Source organism: Herpailurus yagouaroundi, unplaced genomic scaffold (assembly GCF_014898765.1).
Source record: "Herpailurus yagouaroundi ecotype Mexico unplaced genomic scaffold, PumYag 159, whole genome shotgun sequence".
Taxonomy (NCBI): Eukaryota; Metazoa; Chordata; class Mammalia; order Carnivora; family Felidae; genus Herpailurus; species Herpailurus yagouaroundi.
In genome coordinates, this window is record NW_024412400.1 from 30,004,049 (window position 1) to 30,020,365 (window position 16,317).

The following is a 16,317-nucleotide window of genomic DNA, read 5'->3' on the forward strand; positions in this document are numbered from 1 at the left end:
TGGCTGGTTCACGGTCAATACATCATCTGGTCCTTTGTGAATTCTCAGATGTGTGGGTGTAGTTACAAGGTGGTCTCCTGACATGTGAAGACAGGTAGAAAACAGCAAGGCTGTGTTGACAGCAGGTCTGTTTTTCATCAGCTTGGTGACTTGTCCACACTCCAGCCTCATAACACTTAGGTTTCAAAAACATGCCCTGAACCCTTGGAGTTATTCCCAGATGACAGAACTGTAAATGCTAAATCCCCAATGCCAAGGGCCTCGTGTGTTCTGGTGGTTTCCCTTAATTGAGGAGTCTGTGGAGATTTAGAAACTGTTGTGGTTTTCTGGATGGCCAAGGGCTCCTGGATGTGTTCGTGTGCTGTTTGGCCCCTGTTTTGTACTCCTAGCTAGAATGCAGTGGAACACATAGGAATGATAAAAGTTCTCCATAGTTTTAACCAGCAGTGAATATACACTTTAAAAAAGAAAAGTCAGCCTCAAAGTGATGCTCTTTGTTGTCTTCTTGAATGTTGGCTTTTTAAATGGCTTTTATAAATTATTAATGCGTTTCTTGGCAAATAAAATAACCTGTCTGGCTCAAAGCAATGAAATGGAACAGTATGGTGAGTACAAATGGGAGCATGTGTTAGGAAGGGTGCAGGCCTGGTTCCACATCTCCAAGGCCTGCAGATTGCAGCGTACACAGGAACAAACAGCTGTCCCTACTTCACACACTCAGGGACAAGCTCGGCCAAAGCTTCAGATGAGATCAGGGTGGCTGTGGCTAAGTGAGAAGGTAATCCCAGAAGAGTGTGGTCAGAGCATGATGGGGGTGTGGGTGCTCGGAAAGCACGCAGCACGGGCACCCACCCTGGCTCTGAGGGGTCAGGGGGAGTCTGTATAAACACGGAGCCAATAACATCCGAGTGCGGGAGGTCCCCGCATGTGCTACAGCCCAAGCCTCTGGCTGCCGTCACGTCTTCCTTTGAGTGATTCTAGCTCCGCGTGAGACTACAGCTCCCCTCTGCCCTCAACCCTGTTTCCTACACCTCGCTGCTCGCATATGGAATAAGTGCAGGCTGACACGGGGAAGACCTTGGACCTTGACCCTGGTAGAGTTATTATCCTAAAGCCTCAGTGCTGCTAGTGTTCTTTCTGTCCTTTGGATTCTTGGTTTTTGTCCTTATTAGCTACCAGTGATTTAAGGAAGTAGGTAAGAGTAACGAAGCAGAAATCAAAAAGGGTTGTGATAAATGTGACATGTTCACATGATCACAGGTGCTTGTGTGAATAAAAATCAATGGCCTGATGCTTCTGTTAAGAGGCATGTAATCTCTCAGTTTTGCTTTTTTGTTTTTTTCTGGTTAATAAATTGTTATACTTTATTGGAGGAGGCAATATACCAAAAAAGTGACAAGGGGAGCAAGGTTGAGTTGTCTTCAAGGCTGAAAGATGATCTTCCGAAGAAGTAATGTCGTACCTCAAACACTGATTCTCAGATGCTGGTGTGCATCTGAACTGTCCGTGCTGCTTGTTAGCCCTTCTGAGGATCCTGGTCCTAAACTTTCAATTCAGCGGCAGATCTGGTGTGGTGTCAGGAATCCGCGTACTTAGTATATGCTTTACCAGGTACGTGGGCTCCTAGGAACACCCTCAGAAGTCCTCTGCCCTGGAGTATCACATGCACCCTTCAGTAGGTTTTGTTTTTAAGTCTTTGGGCCATGAGCCCTGTTTAGTTCTTCTAACAGGATGAAATAAGCACTCATCCTGCTTCCTACTCCTGCGCTACAGTCATTCCACTCTTGTGCATTTTGGGCCAGGATGAGATCACGAGGGGACTTCCCTCGGGTGCTGGGTAGGAGTTTTGATAGGTCACATGTGTTCTCTCCTCTGTTGGTATCCTCTTGTGGCCCTGCAGCCATTTCTTCATGAGGTGGGAGGCAAGTGTGGCCAGAGTGGAAAGAGATGTCAATCACGGGGGCTGGCAGACAAGGCACAACTGTATGTCACAGATGAGACAGTCATGGCTTGAAAGAGCTCCTTCTTGGGAACATAGCAGTGTCTGAGCCACTGGGTGTGTATGGGCACTGAGACCTGCCCCCAGGCTGGCTGCCACCTGATATGAATGATCCTGTTCCTTGATGAGGGAGAGGTGCAGGCCGCGGGAGATGCCATTGTAGGGGGGTGGCTGCGATGAATATGCCCTGGGCCCGCCATTGCTCCTGGCATGCAGTCTTCCACAAGGTGTGGGGCACACTACGGACTGGGGGCTCTGGGGGCTCTGGGGGCTGGCCATCCTGTTCTTGATCCCAGCTCTTTTTTCAAGCCCTTTTCCAAGGGGGCCCCTCCACTGCCAGGCACCTGCCAGTTTGCTGGGGTCCTAGCCAACAACAGCTGTTGTTAGTGGGGAGTGCCTGGGTTTGCCACTTCTCTTTTCCCACGGTCTCTGTCTCGGCACCTCCTGGGATCCCAATGTCCCCCTGTGGTCCTGTTAATGTGCGAGGTGCTGACGTTCTGTTGACTTAAGATTATGTTTGAACTGAAATACGTGTTTTTGTTTGTGGTATTTTTGGTATATTTGTGTGTATCAGTATACTTACTTTGGTAGTTTTTCATTTGAGATTAGCAAAGGATTACCAAAGCTCCTTTCTCCACTCTTGCTCACTGGACACCAATACAGCTACAGTGATAAGGAAGGCCACCTTGCGCAGCATCACTCAGTGCCATGTGGGGCACTTTAGACAGGTCGTTCACCAGCGCTCTGTAATCTTCCCATTGGTGTCTGGGGAGCCCCAGCTGTGCTCTCTTCACCTGGCAAGGGGAGGGGTGCCGGACGGCCGTGTGGGTAAATGCTGTGTCCTCCTCAGGGAGATTATTCCTTCCCCTTGCTGTCTCAAGTCCTGTCACCCTGAGCACTATAATCCTGGGAAATGGCTTCTGGTCTTAGAACAGCTGGACTCTGGCTTTCATCTGGTGTGTGCACTTTGGCTGTCGTCAGGCCTCTGCCCCTTGACATCCCCTGTACCTCCTCTACCTCACATTTTATATCTGGCAGCCAGGAAAGTTAGGCTTAGTGGGCAGAGACATCTATTTCCTGTCCCTCCTAATTTAGAGGTACCTTCCTTGAGGTGGCAGATTAGAGGATATTCCAGAAACTTTAGAACTTTTGAAGGGAAAAGATATGTAGTGAAATTGAACTCGAACAAGAATGAGACCTGGTACTCTAAGAATCCCAGCATTCTCGGACTGGGGCAGTTCTATGCCTGATCTTGGCCTTTGTGTCCTCTTTGGATTGGTCCCACAACTGTCATGGCCTTCAAGGCATCTTTTAGTCTAGAGATGACTGAGCCCTGAAGGGGCCTCTCAAGGATATTCTCTACTTAGTGCAGGAGGAGTGGGAGGTTGTTTGTGGCTGCTTGGTGTCACCTCAAGAATGATTATGGTTCACCTTAAATTCTTTTTTTTTTTTTTAATTTTTTAATGTTTATTTTTGAGAGAGAGACAGAGCATGAGCAGGGGAGGAGCAGATAGAGAGGGAGACACAGAATCCGAAGCAGGCTCCAGGCTCCGAGGTGTCAGCACAGAGCCAAAAGCAGGGCTCCAACTCACAGACCGTTGAGATCATGTCCTGGGCCGAAGTCAGCCACTCAACCAACTGAGCCACCCAGGCGCCCCACCTTAAATTCTTTAAATGGCTTTCTGGAAATGATCAGAAGGAAGAGAGATTCAGTCCCTGTACCCACCCTTCAAACCCCCAGCCATGGTAAGTGGAGACCAGGGGTGACACACCCCTGAGTCTCAGTGCTGCCTGGGGCTTTCCCTTCCATCAGTCTTTAGGGAGAGTGGAGATCATGGAAATGAGTGTGGCTTTAACCTCATCGGTGTGCCTTGCTTTTCCCCCTTCCAAGTATGTGGAGGACCCAGGTCAAGAGGAGGAAGAAGCAGTGGGCTTTGGGTGGTGGGCCCAGTGCCCAGAGAGGAGAAGAGGGTCTTTGTGGAGCAGGCACTTGAAGAAATCTGTTTTTGCACCCCACACCCCATATATGACTGCACCACTTAGAAACATCAGACAGGAGGTTTTGTGTTGAGAATCAGGACAGTTTATTGTTTGATCAACATGCTGAATCTTCCACATTTTACACAGTTTTATGTAAAGTCAATGTGGCCACTTACGCCTGCTGAGCCAGTAAAAGATGGAAACGCCACCCTCTGTGCTCCTCGTGGCCAACCACTTTTAAGGAGATGGGGGAGGGAAAGTGAGGGGACAAGTCGACACACCATGCGATGCTGGCTAGCCTTCCGTGTATGGAGCCTTCCCACTGGAAGGAAGCTCCCAAACCCCACTGTGAGGAGAAACCATGCCCTGCGGGGAGCGTCAGCCACGTAGGGCTCTAGAGCAGAGTTTACACATGAGAGCCCAACGTTTTGGAACACCTAAATAGTTCATCTCAAACAAAAATTCAAAGGGTGCCCTGGTCTGCAGGCGCCCATGACGATCAGAACGTACTTGGAGACCGGGCCTTGTTGGCAATGGAGGAGCGTGAAATGTATGTGCATTCTTTCCCAGCTTGCTCGGATACGCTGGACAGAACCTTACACGCTAACCGGAGAAGAGCTGGTCTGAGGAGCCCCCATGCACAGCAGCCCTTCCCGTGCAAGTGCACACGTTTGTACACACAAGTTGGCGATGAAGAATGGAGACACCTTGGCCCTGACTGCTTCTGACTTGCTGGGTGATCACGAGCAAGTCGCCCTCTCACCTCTGTCTCCCTGCCTGTGAGGCAGGAAGGGTGCCTGTGAGACCGCTGCCTCATGCTGCTGTTGCTGGGTGGCGACGCCTCCCACGCCTGGGGAGAGGTAGTCTGGAGACTAGAGAGCACACGGCCCTGCTTGGTCGCTGCACAAAGACATACTTCTGTTAGGTCACCCCTCACGTGGCTCAGAGCGGACTCCGTCCTTGGCTACCTGTTCTCACTTCCTGACATCCTCACCTGCCTTCTGCCGTGTGAAGGAATGAGGCTGCTCTACCTGCAGGACACCGAAGCCAGCGGTGCCATTGTCACACCTGGTACTTGAGGGCAGGGACGCCCAGCACCGCCTTGCCATCAGGAGGACAGAGCTGTTGCACTCAAGATATGTCTGTACACTTAGCTGCTGACATTTGAATCCTGGTTTCTGTTGCCTGAGACACTTGAACTGATCTGGCCACTGCTCCTCAGACCCAGGAGTGTTTCAGGATGTTTGAGGGTGCCTACGGGAAGAGAGTGGGGACAGTGATGGCAGAGAGGCCTCTTGACCCAAAGAGACTTGCTCACAATCACCCAGCTTGCTAACCTTGGACTACACACTCAAGCTGCTGATGTCACACCTTCATTCTGGCGTGTGTGTACATCTATAAATATGCCTTCTGCTTCCTGCATCTCATGCTCTTTTCAGATGTCTGTGGAATAGGAGCTTTACTGCCAGCTTTTCTTTGAGACCCCCAAATTAAAAGAGAAAAAGGGGGCCTGAACACAATGACCCTGGCCGTCTCCCAGGTGAGGGCTAGTCCTCAGGGAGAAGGACTGAACGACGGCTTTGCCTCGTGCTGGCCCATCTGGATTTAGGATGTAACACTCACTAGGGATGCAGAGGCAGTTTCATCACCTCTTCTTCAAGGGAATCTGGCCATTTGATGATTGAACCTTAACTCCAAGTCAAGATACCATCTACAGGCAAGAGAACGTTGATGGCACCTGCTCAAAACTAGAGCCAAGGAACCAACCCACGTCTGTGTGAGAGATCTGGCTGCCCCAAGAGACCAGAGAGTGAGGTGTGGAAACCAGGCCTGAGGGAGGGAGCGTCATGGGATGGCATGGCACCACTAAGATGGGAGGACGAGAGGAGACAACTGCCCCTGCCTCAGAAGCCGCAGGGCTAGGGAGAGTCTGGACTCGAGAGAGGACCCTGTGTATGTGTGAGGAAGGCACGGCTCATTGAGGCCACATCGAGCCAAATGACATCTGCATCTCTTACTGCTCCTAGGCTGTGATGGAAAGAAAAAATGTTCGTGGTGCCTTAAACTGTGCACTTGAGAAGGTAACTGAGTTTCTACTCTGTTTTTACAGTAATATTTAAGAAAAGCTACTCTTTAGTACCAAGAAAATTATAATCCACCATACATCCATTCACTGGGACCCAATGCAGATCCCAGCAAATGGGGCTGTCCCAGAGGCCACAAACAATGGCCCTCACTGCCAACCAGGCCAGGTGCTGTAATGTGGACTCCTAGAAATTCTCACGAGGTAAGTAAGCACTCTGTTGTTCCAACAAGCACCACTTGGGGGTGTGCCACGGTGGGGGGGTACTGGCCCACATGGGCGTGCACACCTGTGCATATAAGTATAGAGAGATACGGTGCACATATTCCCATGGCTGTTTTTGCCTGTAGTTTAACACATCTATGCATTAGTTTATTGATGGCAAGACAATCACAAGTTTTTTGACAATATTAAGTATTTCTTATTTCAACACGTTGCAGTACTTCTGAATTTCCAAAACTGTTATCACAATGCAAGTTCCAACTTGAGAGCAGGAAAAACAAGAATATACATTGAGCACATGTATCTCTGTGAGAATGTGTGGAAGGTGTATACACAAGTCTATCTCTATATATAATTATGTACACACATATAAAAACTAAACACATGACATCGGAATTACGTTCATACATCGGTCTTTGCCTACTAGAAGAGCTCAATGTGAATCCTGCTTCCTCTTTTCTTCACCTGAAGATCAATTCCTCTCTAAAGATCAGCTTTGACATACAGTCTCCTTAAACTGAAAGTGTGTGGCAGGCCCACAAGACAAATATCAGTGAGTCCTGCCAGGCTCTACTCCACTTAATTCGGCTGCCATTTTGGATTAGTTTCTGAGAAGTTCTAATGCAACAACTTTAGAGTTCTCCTTTGTGGAGGTGCACCTCCTACCGCTTCCAGATGGTCCTTTAGCTCACCTAGGACATGCGCACAGCAGTGGAGGCAGAGTCCATGCCAGCCTCAAGGGTAGGGTTTACCAAGTGGGGACAGAGTTTCTGCCTACTGCCTGGCTCTGTGCAGGTGCAGGTTCAGTAAGTGTGGGTCTATTTGGAATGCTGGCCAAATGGGGTTACATTACTTAGAATTCTCTTCAGAGATTTTACAGGTTCTCAGGATTAAGCCCTTCTCAGAAAAGAGTCAAAATGGCAAGGACGGCGCTCTGGGCAGCCTTCTAGAGACCCCGCCTCAGCAGTACCCTCAGGCAACCAGAGTGCTGCTACGATAGCCACAAAGGTAAGTGCACAAAGATTACACCTGCATTATGCCAGTGGGGCAGAAATGTATCAGGTCAGCTTTTCCAGAACGGCACTCAATAGTATCAGCAACCGAGGATCTGCACATGCATCTTCAAGGTGGCGGTACCGCAGTCCACCCTCCCTTCCTCAATCACAGACAAATACCGTGTGATACAGGCTCTAGCTTCCCAGACGTCCAAAGAGGAAGGCTTCAGGGTGGCACACACTGAGTTTCTCTTTGCCTTTCCCTTAGAGTCAACCCACACTTGTGGGCTGAATGATGGGAAGGTTGGTTAGAACATTTCAGAACCACACACGGTGCCCCAAGGCTATAAACCACACATGGACACAAGCCCACGGTTGCCGACAGCACCTCATCCTTCCGATGACCTCTTGATCTGCCAATAACTGAGTGGACCACAGAGAACACAAGTTGCCTGTGGCAAGTGCCTTCCACCCCCTTCAGGGCTTTTCAGAGAGGGGAGAGGAGAGGCAGGAGTAATTCCAGTGAGGCCTGCCGCCGGGCTCCCTGCTGTCCACAGGGTCTTAATTTCACCTCGGGACCATGGCTAATGTCTCATTCTGGCCACGGAAGGAGGACAGAGTTAAAAGTTGCCTCTTCAGAGGCTGTTTTGTTCAGTGTTTGATTTAACCAGGTAGGGCCTGTTTGGTAGGGTCTGGGATTGGAGCCTAATTAAGTTGCCCAGTTAATTGTTGGAATTTATTGGGCTGGGATGGGAGGAGGGCAGAGGTGATTAACGGTTCAAAGAGGACAGGAAGGAGGAGGTGTGTGGAAAAGGTTCTCTGTAAGTTTACAAATATACAAAAACAAAAAGCACATCTTTTAAATAAAAATGACTACATTTTTATCTGGCAAAAAGTTGTATACACATGATTTTAAATTTTTTTTAAATTTTAACAGTTTTTGGCAATCTTAATAAAGTACAATATATTACAACCAAACCAAAAAATAGTTGTTTAACAGCTGTTAAGAGTGACGTGATCCCTGATGCCCAGCCTCCCTCCCCACCCCACCCTACTCCTAGAGACAGAGAGAAAAGAAAAATCCTCCCATCTTGATAAGCTCATTTCCCACCCCCCTTAGGAAGCTAACCAATAGGAAGCAACACAACAAGCGAGTAGTGTCAAAGGAAGCTGGCAGGTCAGGCTGCATTAGCAGGAGCAGCCGCCCTCACTGGCTGGGGGTTCCTGGGGTTTGTCCAGCTTGATGTCGATCACTGCAGGGAGCTGCGCTAAGGAAGATGACTCAGAGAAACTACCACCCTGGCTCATGTCCCTGTGCATCCCTCAGCTGCCCCACACAGATCCTCTGTCTTTCCACAAACACCTAGGGACTTGGCTCTGTGCTTGGCCTGGGGAGGAAGGATGCAGGGTCACCAGTTCCCACCCCCCTTCTTCATACAATTCCTCACCCCTACCCACCTGAAGCAAAGCTCATTTGGGCTGTGGGATGACTGTAAACACAAGCAAGAGAGGCCCTTTCTCAGAAGCCTTCCTGGTGACCAGTGCCTCAGCCTTGTTTACCTATCGATCCCACCCTATAGATGTGCACTGGAGGTGGACAGCCCGCTGGCCAGGCATGGATTCCATCTCTTAGCACGGGGCTAAGTGTGCCTCGCTCTAGTCCCTCGCAGCAACACTGACCCCTCAGGCTCTAGTCAGAGCCTGTCACTTAGACTCTGAGGATGCTGCCGGGGGAAGCCACTTCCCCGGGGCAGGGCCTCAGCACAGCCCCCTCTCCAGCCCTTCCCACGGGTGCCCGGGGGCTGTGGGCTGGAGGAGCACTGATCAGAACCACCAGAGGAATGGGTTCAAGATGCACAGCCAGCCTGCCACTCCTCCCACACTGGCCTGATCACCACACAGAAGGCCTCTTCCCGGGCAGCGCTTTGAGGCCTGCTGCAGGCGTCCCGGGATGTTTCTGTGGCACCTGCTTAAGGACTAGGGGAGGGGCTCTTTTGGCTTTAAGTACTATAAAGAGCCATGCTTCTTCTAAAGGTCACATTTTTCTCTCCTTGCCACTTTTTGGCCATGGCGTATATTTTGAGTATTCATTTATCTCTGATTTTTCCTACATCTCAGTTTTCTTATGTGTGTGTACGCAAATACGTTTTTATCTTGTGTATATACGCATGAACACTTTCTTTTTTTTGTAACATGGCAGAGTATGTATAAATAACTGCCTTCCTTCCCACTGGGAAAAATCAAGACTACCTCTCTGCATCTCAATTTCAGCTTCTGAGTGTCACCTGAGGTTTGGGGTAGACCGTGCAAGTGGCACGCGGACCTTGTCCCACAGAGCAGTGGACACTATGGGGCTGTGCAGGGCTGGGCCGAGGAAGCAGGCAGGACGTGGTAGGAAGTGTGTCAGGTAGAGCAGGTTGAACCATGTTCTGGATGTACACGGCCTTCCTGCGCAGCAGACACTCTACTTGTATCCATGAAATACAAAGTGATGTTCACTGTAAACATGGGCAGAGTTACTATTTTTCACTCCCCGCCCTACACTGTCACTCACATCCCTGTGTTACCCAATCCCCCACTGCTTTACAAGTAGAAGCTTAGGCTGTTAGAGCTGGATGAGGTGTTCCAGCCCTTGGAGTTCAGCCCTGTCCTGGCACAGAGGAGGCCCCACATCATACTCACCAGCAGAGAAGGATGGGCTGGAGACGAGGCGAGGCTCTCCCACTGCTCTAAAATACTAAGTGAATACATCAATGGATAAATGGCTTCTCCGGCATCTTTCACTCACTTACCACTTATCAAAGGAAAAGGATACTCCCTTCTTTGCTTTTCTCCTGGACATTCTCCATTCCAGGCAGAGCTGACGCCACACGTCGGAAGAGCTGGAGGGGGAGATGCAGCATGAAACCCATCCCTCCTGTCCCCACAGCTACGTCTCTACCCTCTTGCCTCTTCTTGTCCTGACCCCGGGCCTTGCTTTCCTGTCTGTCCTGCTAACTGTGCCCTGGAGGGCAGGGGCTGCACCTAACCTCTCTCCCTTGCCCATAGCACCTGTCACAGGTCTGGGCCCTGGCAGGCCTGTCACCCAGGCAGGCTGGCCATGGGTCACCAGGAGCTGTGTATCAGTCATGGTGACTGTGAGGGATCTGCCCCAGTGCAGAAAATAATCTAGGCCCTTAGGTGGGCTCCTGTCCCACTGGCCATGTGGGGCACCAACTTTTAACCTGCCCTCAAGACAAATGACCCTCTCCTCAGGGGGTTCTAGGAGTCCACAGGCATCAAGGCAGAAGGGTACTGGGAGCCAGGGCCACACAGTCACATCGGAAAGAGAATTCTGAGAGAAGAGCACACAGGAGTGAGACTGTGACATTGTGGGTTTGGGTGTGGGTGTTAGTGTGATGTGTATGCTGTATGTGGAGGCATATGTGTGGAGTATGTGGATGTGCGGTATCTGTGAATTTGTGTAAGTGTGTGAGGGAATGTCTGTAGGGCGTGTGCACATGTGGGGCTTCTGTGTAAGTCTGCGTAAGTGCACAGGGAGAATTGTGTGTGTGTGGTGTGTACGCCCGTGTGCATGCATGTGTGCACATGGGGATGGGTGCGTGGGGATGTCAGGTGCGGCAGGCATGGAACCTAGGAGGTGACAAGCACAAAGCAGAAGTTTAAGGCACCGGAAGATAACACCCCCTTCTCCTCCACCACATACACCGACTCCGGAGACTCAAGTGAGATAAGGTAGGTCTTGTTCATGGTCTCACCCTAGAGCCCAGCTCTATGAGAGCACCCAGGTTGGTGGCAGGGCCAACAGTGGTGAGGACCCGAGTAGGGAAGTCACTGGTGGGCCTGGCGGCGTATGGGACCCTCTGGGCAGGCCGCAGAGGAGGCCCCAAGTCGGGCAGGAAGAAGTGAGCAAGGGTGCTAAGGGCCCGGTCGCTCCTCTGGAGCTTTCCTTCATGGTCTTCCCCAGGCAGCCCTGCTCTGCCTGTCAAAATGGTCACAGCCTCTGCCACCAGCCAAACTGGCAGCTAGAAGGAACCTCCTGGGGTGCCGTGTGGGGTCTCTGAGAGCAGAAATAATCAGGCTTAGAGTCCAGGAGTCTGCACTGCATGAAGACTCCTGAACCAAATGGGGTTTGGACAGACCACATTTAACTCCTGCTTAAACCATCATCTGGGTTCCAGAGCATGGTAAGATAACAGAGGCATCAGCATCTCCCTGCGCCTGACCCCTGGGGCAGAAGCTACCCGCCTTATGGACTGCTGTCTGTGGTTTCCCCGCCGCCCATGACTTCCCATCAGGGCCACACACAGCAGCAGTTCAGTGCCTCCTACATGCTCCAGGGACAGGCAGCCCCTGCTCCAGGAGATGCCACAGCAGTGGTGGGAAGGGCATGGGCGTGAACAGAGCCATGACGAGGACACTCCGGGCACCATCCATGTCGGGTGAACCGTCACTGCATCCAGACCGGCTGCTGCATGGACAGCCTGATGTAGCGCTCCCAGGCACTGCTGGGGTCGGGGGGCAGGGTGGAAGTGACACCCTTGCGGAGCCATGCTCTTCACTGAGCCCACTCCCTATGCCGCAGCACCCCTCCTGTTGGCACCCGCGCTCACGGGTTACCCTTGTCTGCAACACTCTCCTTCCTCACCTCTTCAAGCCCTCTCTTCCTTGAAGGCAGGGGCTCCTAACCTTTCCTGAACCAAAGACCCCTCTGGCAGTCTGCTGAAGCCTATGGGCTCCTTGTAAGTGTGTGACATCAGTTCTACAGGAGTTTAAAAATGAACTGAAATACACTTATAAAATCTCTAAAGACAAGTTTGTTACACAGCAGCGAATCTGCTTCCCCACGAGCATGTTAAACAGCAAGAGCTGGCAGCAGGTCCCGTAGTAACCCCTTGAACTGCAGTGGCAATGTGGGGAAAGGCCGAGGGACCCGTCACACCACAAGGTGACAAGAACAGGGCTGGGATGTCTACTGTGATGAAGTCACAGGCACTGCCCCCATCACGGAGTCCTGTTGCCTGCATTCATTGCTGAAGGAAGGGCTGAAGAGCAGTCAGAGGTCGGTGAAGACAGAGGGGTAGCTTTTTCCCACCCAAGTCCGCTGACCTGCTGATTCCCACCGGTGGACTCCTTGGGGGTCTGGGGACCTAGGGAGCCCCCTGCTGCGAGGCGAGTAACCCCCACTATGGCTTCTCTGATGGGCTCAATTTCCCAAGCCTCGCTTCCTGCAAGCTCCAACCGCACCATGGGCGGACTCCTTTCTCCAAGCCCACCCGGCCCTGCACAGCCCCGAGCACTTGCCAAGCACGAGGCCATGAACCCCAAAATACTGGTTGAACTGAATTTCCTGTACCCCCTTCCCAAATGAGGCAAGATGCCAGGGAAATGCTGCTCCTCTCACCTGGAAGTTGGTGGCTGGACACACAGCATGTTACAGGGGCCCCGCAACTGGCTGCCTGAATAGTGGCTAATGATCACGTACTGCAGACACCCTCCCCCCGAGAGCGAGCACTCTTTCCCTCTTGTGTGCCTTCCCAGCTCTGAAGGTTGTCAGCTTGTTTCCCATTAGGTGGGGTTTATAGTGCCCAGGCTGCCTGCCCCAGCCTGGTCACCAGCCCCTCAGGCCCACGAGTGATGTGGCCCTGTGGCCCGGCTGGCTGGACTCAGCGCCAGGCGCATCCTACCTGCTTCACATTGTAGCCAGTCTTGGCGCTGGTCTCGATGAACATGACGCTCAGTTCTTTGGCGCGCTGCTCCCCCTCCTCGATGGTTATCTGCCTGCGAGTGAGGGGAGGGGGGAAAATGAGCCCCCGGTAGAGGCAGAGGGAGCAGCCTGAGATGAGGAGGGCCTGGCCCACTAGTCAGCCCTGGGGACAGGGCTCCGATCCAGGGCCCCCGTCCAGCACGAAGGGCACAGGGCACAGGGCACAGGGCATGGCTGGACACCAGCTCTCCCCTTCTCCTTCCACAGTGCCTTCCCTCTCAGCAGCAGGCCCTGCAGCGGGCAGCGGGCCTTCCCATACCTGCCCGCCCCCCAAGGGTCCACCATCCCGTGCAGCCACATCTAGAAAGCACTCTGAGCCACATATCGCCTCTGGGGTAGTGTCAACAGTCCCCGTTCCACAGGAGGACAGTGAGGTTAGAAGTGACTGCCTCAACCTCATACGTAGGGCTTACTTAACAACAGACCTGTGCTTTGAACCTCATTCCCCTTACGTCAAGGACAGGACCCCAATAACGCGGGCTCTGAGTCAGATAATTCTGTGCACACTTCACGAAGCTCATAGTCCAGGACCCGTTGCTTTATCTGACTGAGTCAGGTCCCATGAGATAAGTGGACGAATGCACACAGGTGGCACCTAAGTCAGCCCTGTCTGTGCACTGGAGGCAGCCACGGAGCAGCCTCTTTGGAGGAAGTGTCCCACCCAACCAGACACAGCAACAGACAGGAAATTCTGCATGTTCACACCTGGGGACCAGAACCCTCACACCAGCGCAGGCATCTCACGGGCAGAGACAAAGCACAAGCAGAAGCCCACGGAGGCCTGAGGGACTGCTGTCTGCAGCTGTGTTGTGGCCACGGCCAGGCCCCAGACCACTCCATGCAGACGTCCCTCAGAGCAGTGTCTCTACTGGCAGTGGAAGGTGGGGCTTCAGAGCTGAGACACTGTGGGGCAAGGGTCTACCAGGTGCTCTTGGAGCCTCCAGTGCCCCAGGTGCATGGGGACAGATCAGAAGCACAGACTCGCCACTCACGCCATCCCAGAACTCCTTATCCAGGAGGAGCTGCGGAGCAGTGGAGGGTGGGCCGGGCCCACCAGCACCCTGCACCTTTCACCTCACACCTACCTCTTGTCTGCCAGGTCCGTCTTGTTGCCCACCAGCATGATGATGACATCGCTGCCCCTCTCTGTCCTGACGTCGTCAATCCACTTCGAGGTCTGCTGGAAGGAGTTGAGATCTGGAGGCAGAGTGGGGACACAACAGAGTGAGAGCCAGCCCGAGCGGGGCGAGGGGGAAGGTGGGAAGGGGCAGCAGGAAGGAGGGGGACTGTGCATCCTCATACCCAGACCACTGGGTCTGGGCCTTCCAGGCTGGGGACCCATGCGTCTGTGGAGTTGCTGCCTCTGGGCCCTGCAGAGACCCTCATGTGGCTGACCCACTCCCTGGAAGACACCCTGTTGGAAGGTCACTGTCATAATGTGCTACACAGACTAGTGGTTTTACGGGCCCACCTGAGAATCGGAACTGACTTTGGGGGCTCAGAGAAGAGCATGAGAAATGGGTACACTGGACTTGGCTGAGTTTGGAAGCGTGTGTGTTGGCAGGGGGACCATAGGAGCCCCTGGGGAGGAAGGCCCTACCGAGTGGCTTCCCACTGAGGGGAGCTCAGGTTGGCTCGGGAAAGGCCAGATTTCCAAAGAGAACCCTCAGGATCTGTGAGCAGGAGGGGGGAAGGCGGCCCCAGGAGAGACAAGAGCAATGAGAGATAAGTCCGCTTCAGGGCAGCCCTTTCCTCAGTCAGAAGACGTGGGGAGTAGTTGCAGGGTGATGTCCACCCCTCGGCGGCGCACACATCTGAGGGGCTGAGGGGAGGCAGCCTATCTCGGGAAGCCTCGGTTTACCCCAGCCTGCTCTCTCCCCTGCTCCCGTCAGGCTGCACAAACCCAGGCTGAAGGCCCCATCTCTCACCCGTATTCAGGGTAGGTGGGGAGCCTGTAGTCAGGGAGGGATGGAAAGAAGGGCCGGGCAGAGCCAGGGACCACGGACTCGACTGGAAGCAGTGGGACGCACATGTTTCCCCACGTGATCTCAGTGCTGTGGCTGGCGCCCAGGGTGCCCTCCCGCCACCGGCGCGACCACAGCACAAGGGCTCACCGGGTGTGTTCTGCTGCACCCTCCAGGGCAGCTGCAGCTCTGCACCTGCCCTGGGCCCCCCGGGACGGGCCTCCCTCGGGACTGTGCAGTTGCTCTCAAGAACAGCTGTTCTGGCTACGAGAGCTGCGCTTGTGAGAAGTGCTCTCCCAGCCCCACTTGGCCTCTCCTTCCAGCAGACCCAGTGAGGAGCTGGGATGCCAGCTGGTAAAACCATGGCTGCCAGGTCAGACTGGCCCAAAGACCAGTGTCTGCTCCCATCCTGTCACTCACACACACACACACACACACACACACACACACACACACACAGAAGTCACTCCACAAGGGTCTTTCTGGCCGTCAGGGCCAAGGAGGGCAGGTGGGAGTAGGGCCAGCCTCCTGAGCATCTCTGCTCAGTTCTACATAGAGGCCCCTGCTCTGAGCAGGGCCAGCTCAGTCCTGTACACAGGAGAGTCGGGGGAGGTGGACACATGCTGGTGTTGGAAGGCAACTCACCCCACCACTAAGGACCTGTCTTCTTGCAGTCAGTAGACAAGCACACAGGTGGGCATACACATGCATGTGTGCTCATGCGCGCGCACACACACACACACACACACACACACACACACACACAGGCCCTGGAGCCCCGGTGAGCCACCCTCCCTCTGCCCCCAGGACCCACACTCACTTGTGATGTCATACACCACCACGGCCACCGTGGAGTCTCGGATGTAGCTGGGGATCAGGCTGCGGAACCTCTCCTGGCCGGCCGTGTCCCAGAGCTGCAGCCGCACCTGTCACAAGGGGTGGGACCGTGGACAAGGGGTTCAGTGCCGTCTTCACGGTGGGGTGGGGGCTGGGGGAGGCCCTGGTTCTGTGACACCGGCACTGCCAACTCTGGGGCAGGCGTGGGCTCTCTCAGTGGTGCCCGGTGACGGGCTCCGAGGCAGGCCCTCCCTAGCCTTCTGGTTCTAAAGTCTGGCACTCACCGTACGATCCTCCAAGTACATAGTTTTTGACAAGAAGTCAATCCCAATGGTTGCCTGTTAGAGAAAAGCAAACAAAGGTTAAAATTCAAAGGTGTCAGTTAAGGGCAAAAGCCCAGTGATCCAGGCGGTGACAGCCAGCAAAAGAGGGGATACCCATGCCAAGCCTAAGGCGGGTCCTGCTCTGCT

The 16,317-nt window shown here is 53.2% G+C and overlaps 1 protein-coding gene across 1 annotated transcript in view; it reads right to left on the bottom strand.

Annotated features, from left to right (window-relative positions):
- Nucleotides 1-4,059: 4,059 nt before the first annotated feature.
- The window catches only part of RAB6B (RAB6B, member RAS oncogene family), a 61,723-nt gene continuing 49,465 nt past the window's right edge, over nucleotides 4,060-16,317 (bottom strand). The window contains exons 3-8 of the mRNA XM_040480230.1: nucleotides 16,132-16,185; nucleotides 15,831-15,936; nucleotides 14,132-14,243; nucleotides 12,967-13,060; nucleotides 10,095-10,161; nucleotides 4,060-8,532 (exon numbers count right to left, since the gene is read on the bottom strand). Of these exons, the coding sequence (XP_040336164.1) occupies nucleotides 8,468-8,532; nucleotides 10,095-10,161; nucleotides 12,967-13,060; nucleotides 14,132-14,243; nucleotides 15,831-15,936; nucleotides 16,132-16,185 (498 nt within the window). The 3' untranslated portion in view covers nucleotides 4,060-8,467. The remainder of the gene's footprint in view (nucleotides 8,533-10,094; nucleotides 10,162-12,966; nucleotides 13,061-14,131; nucleotides 14,244-15,830; nucleotides 15,937-16,131; nucleotides 16,186-16,317) is intronic.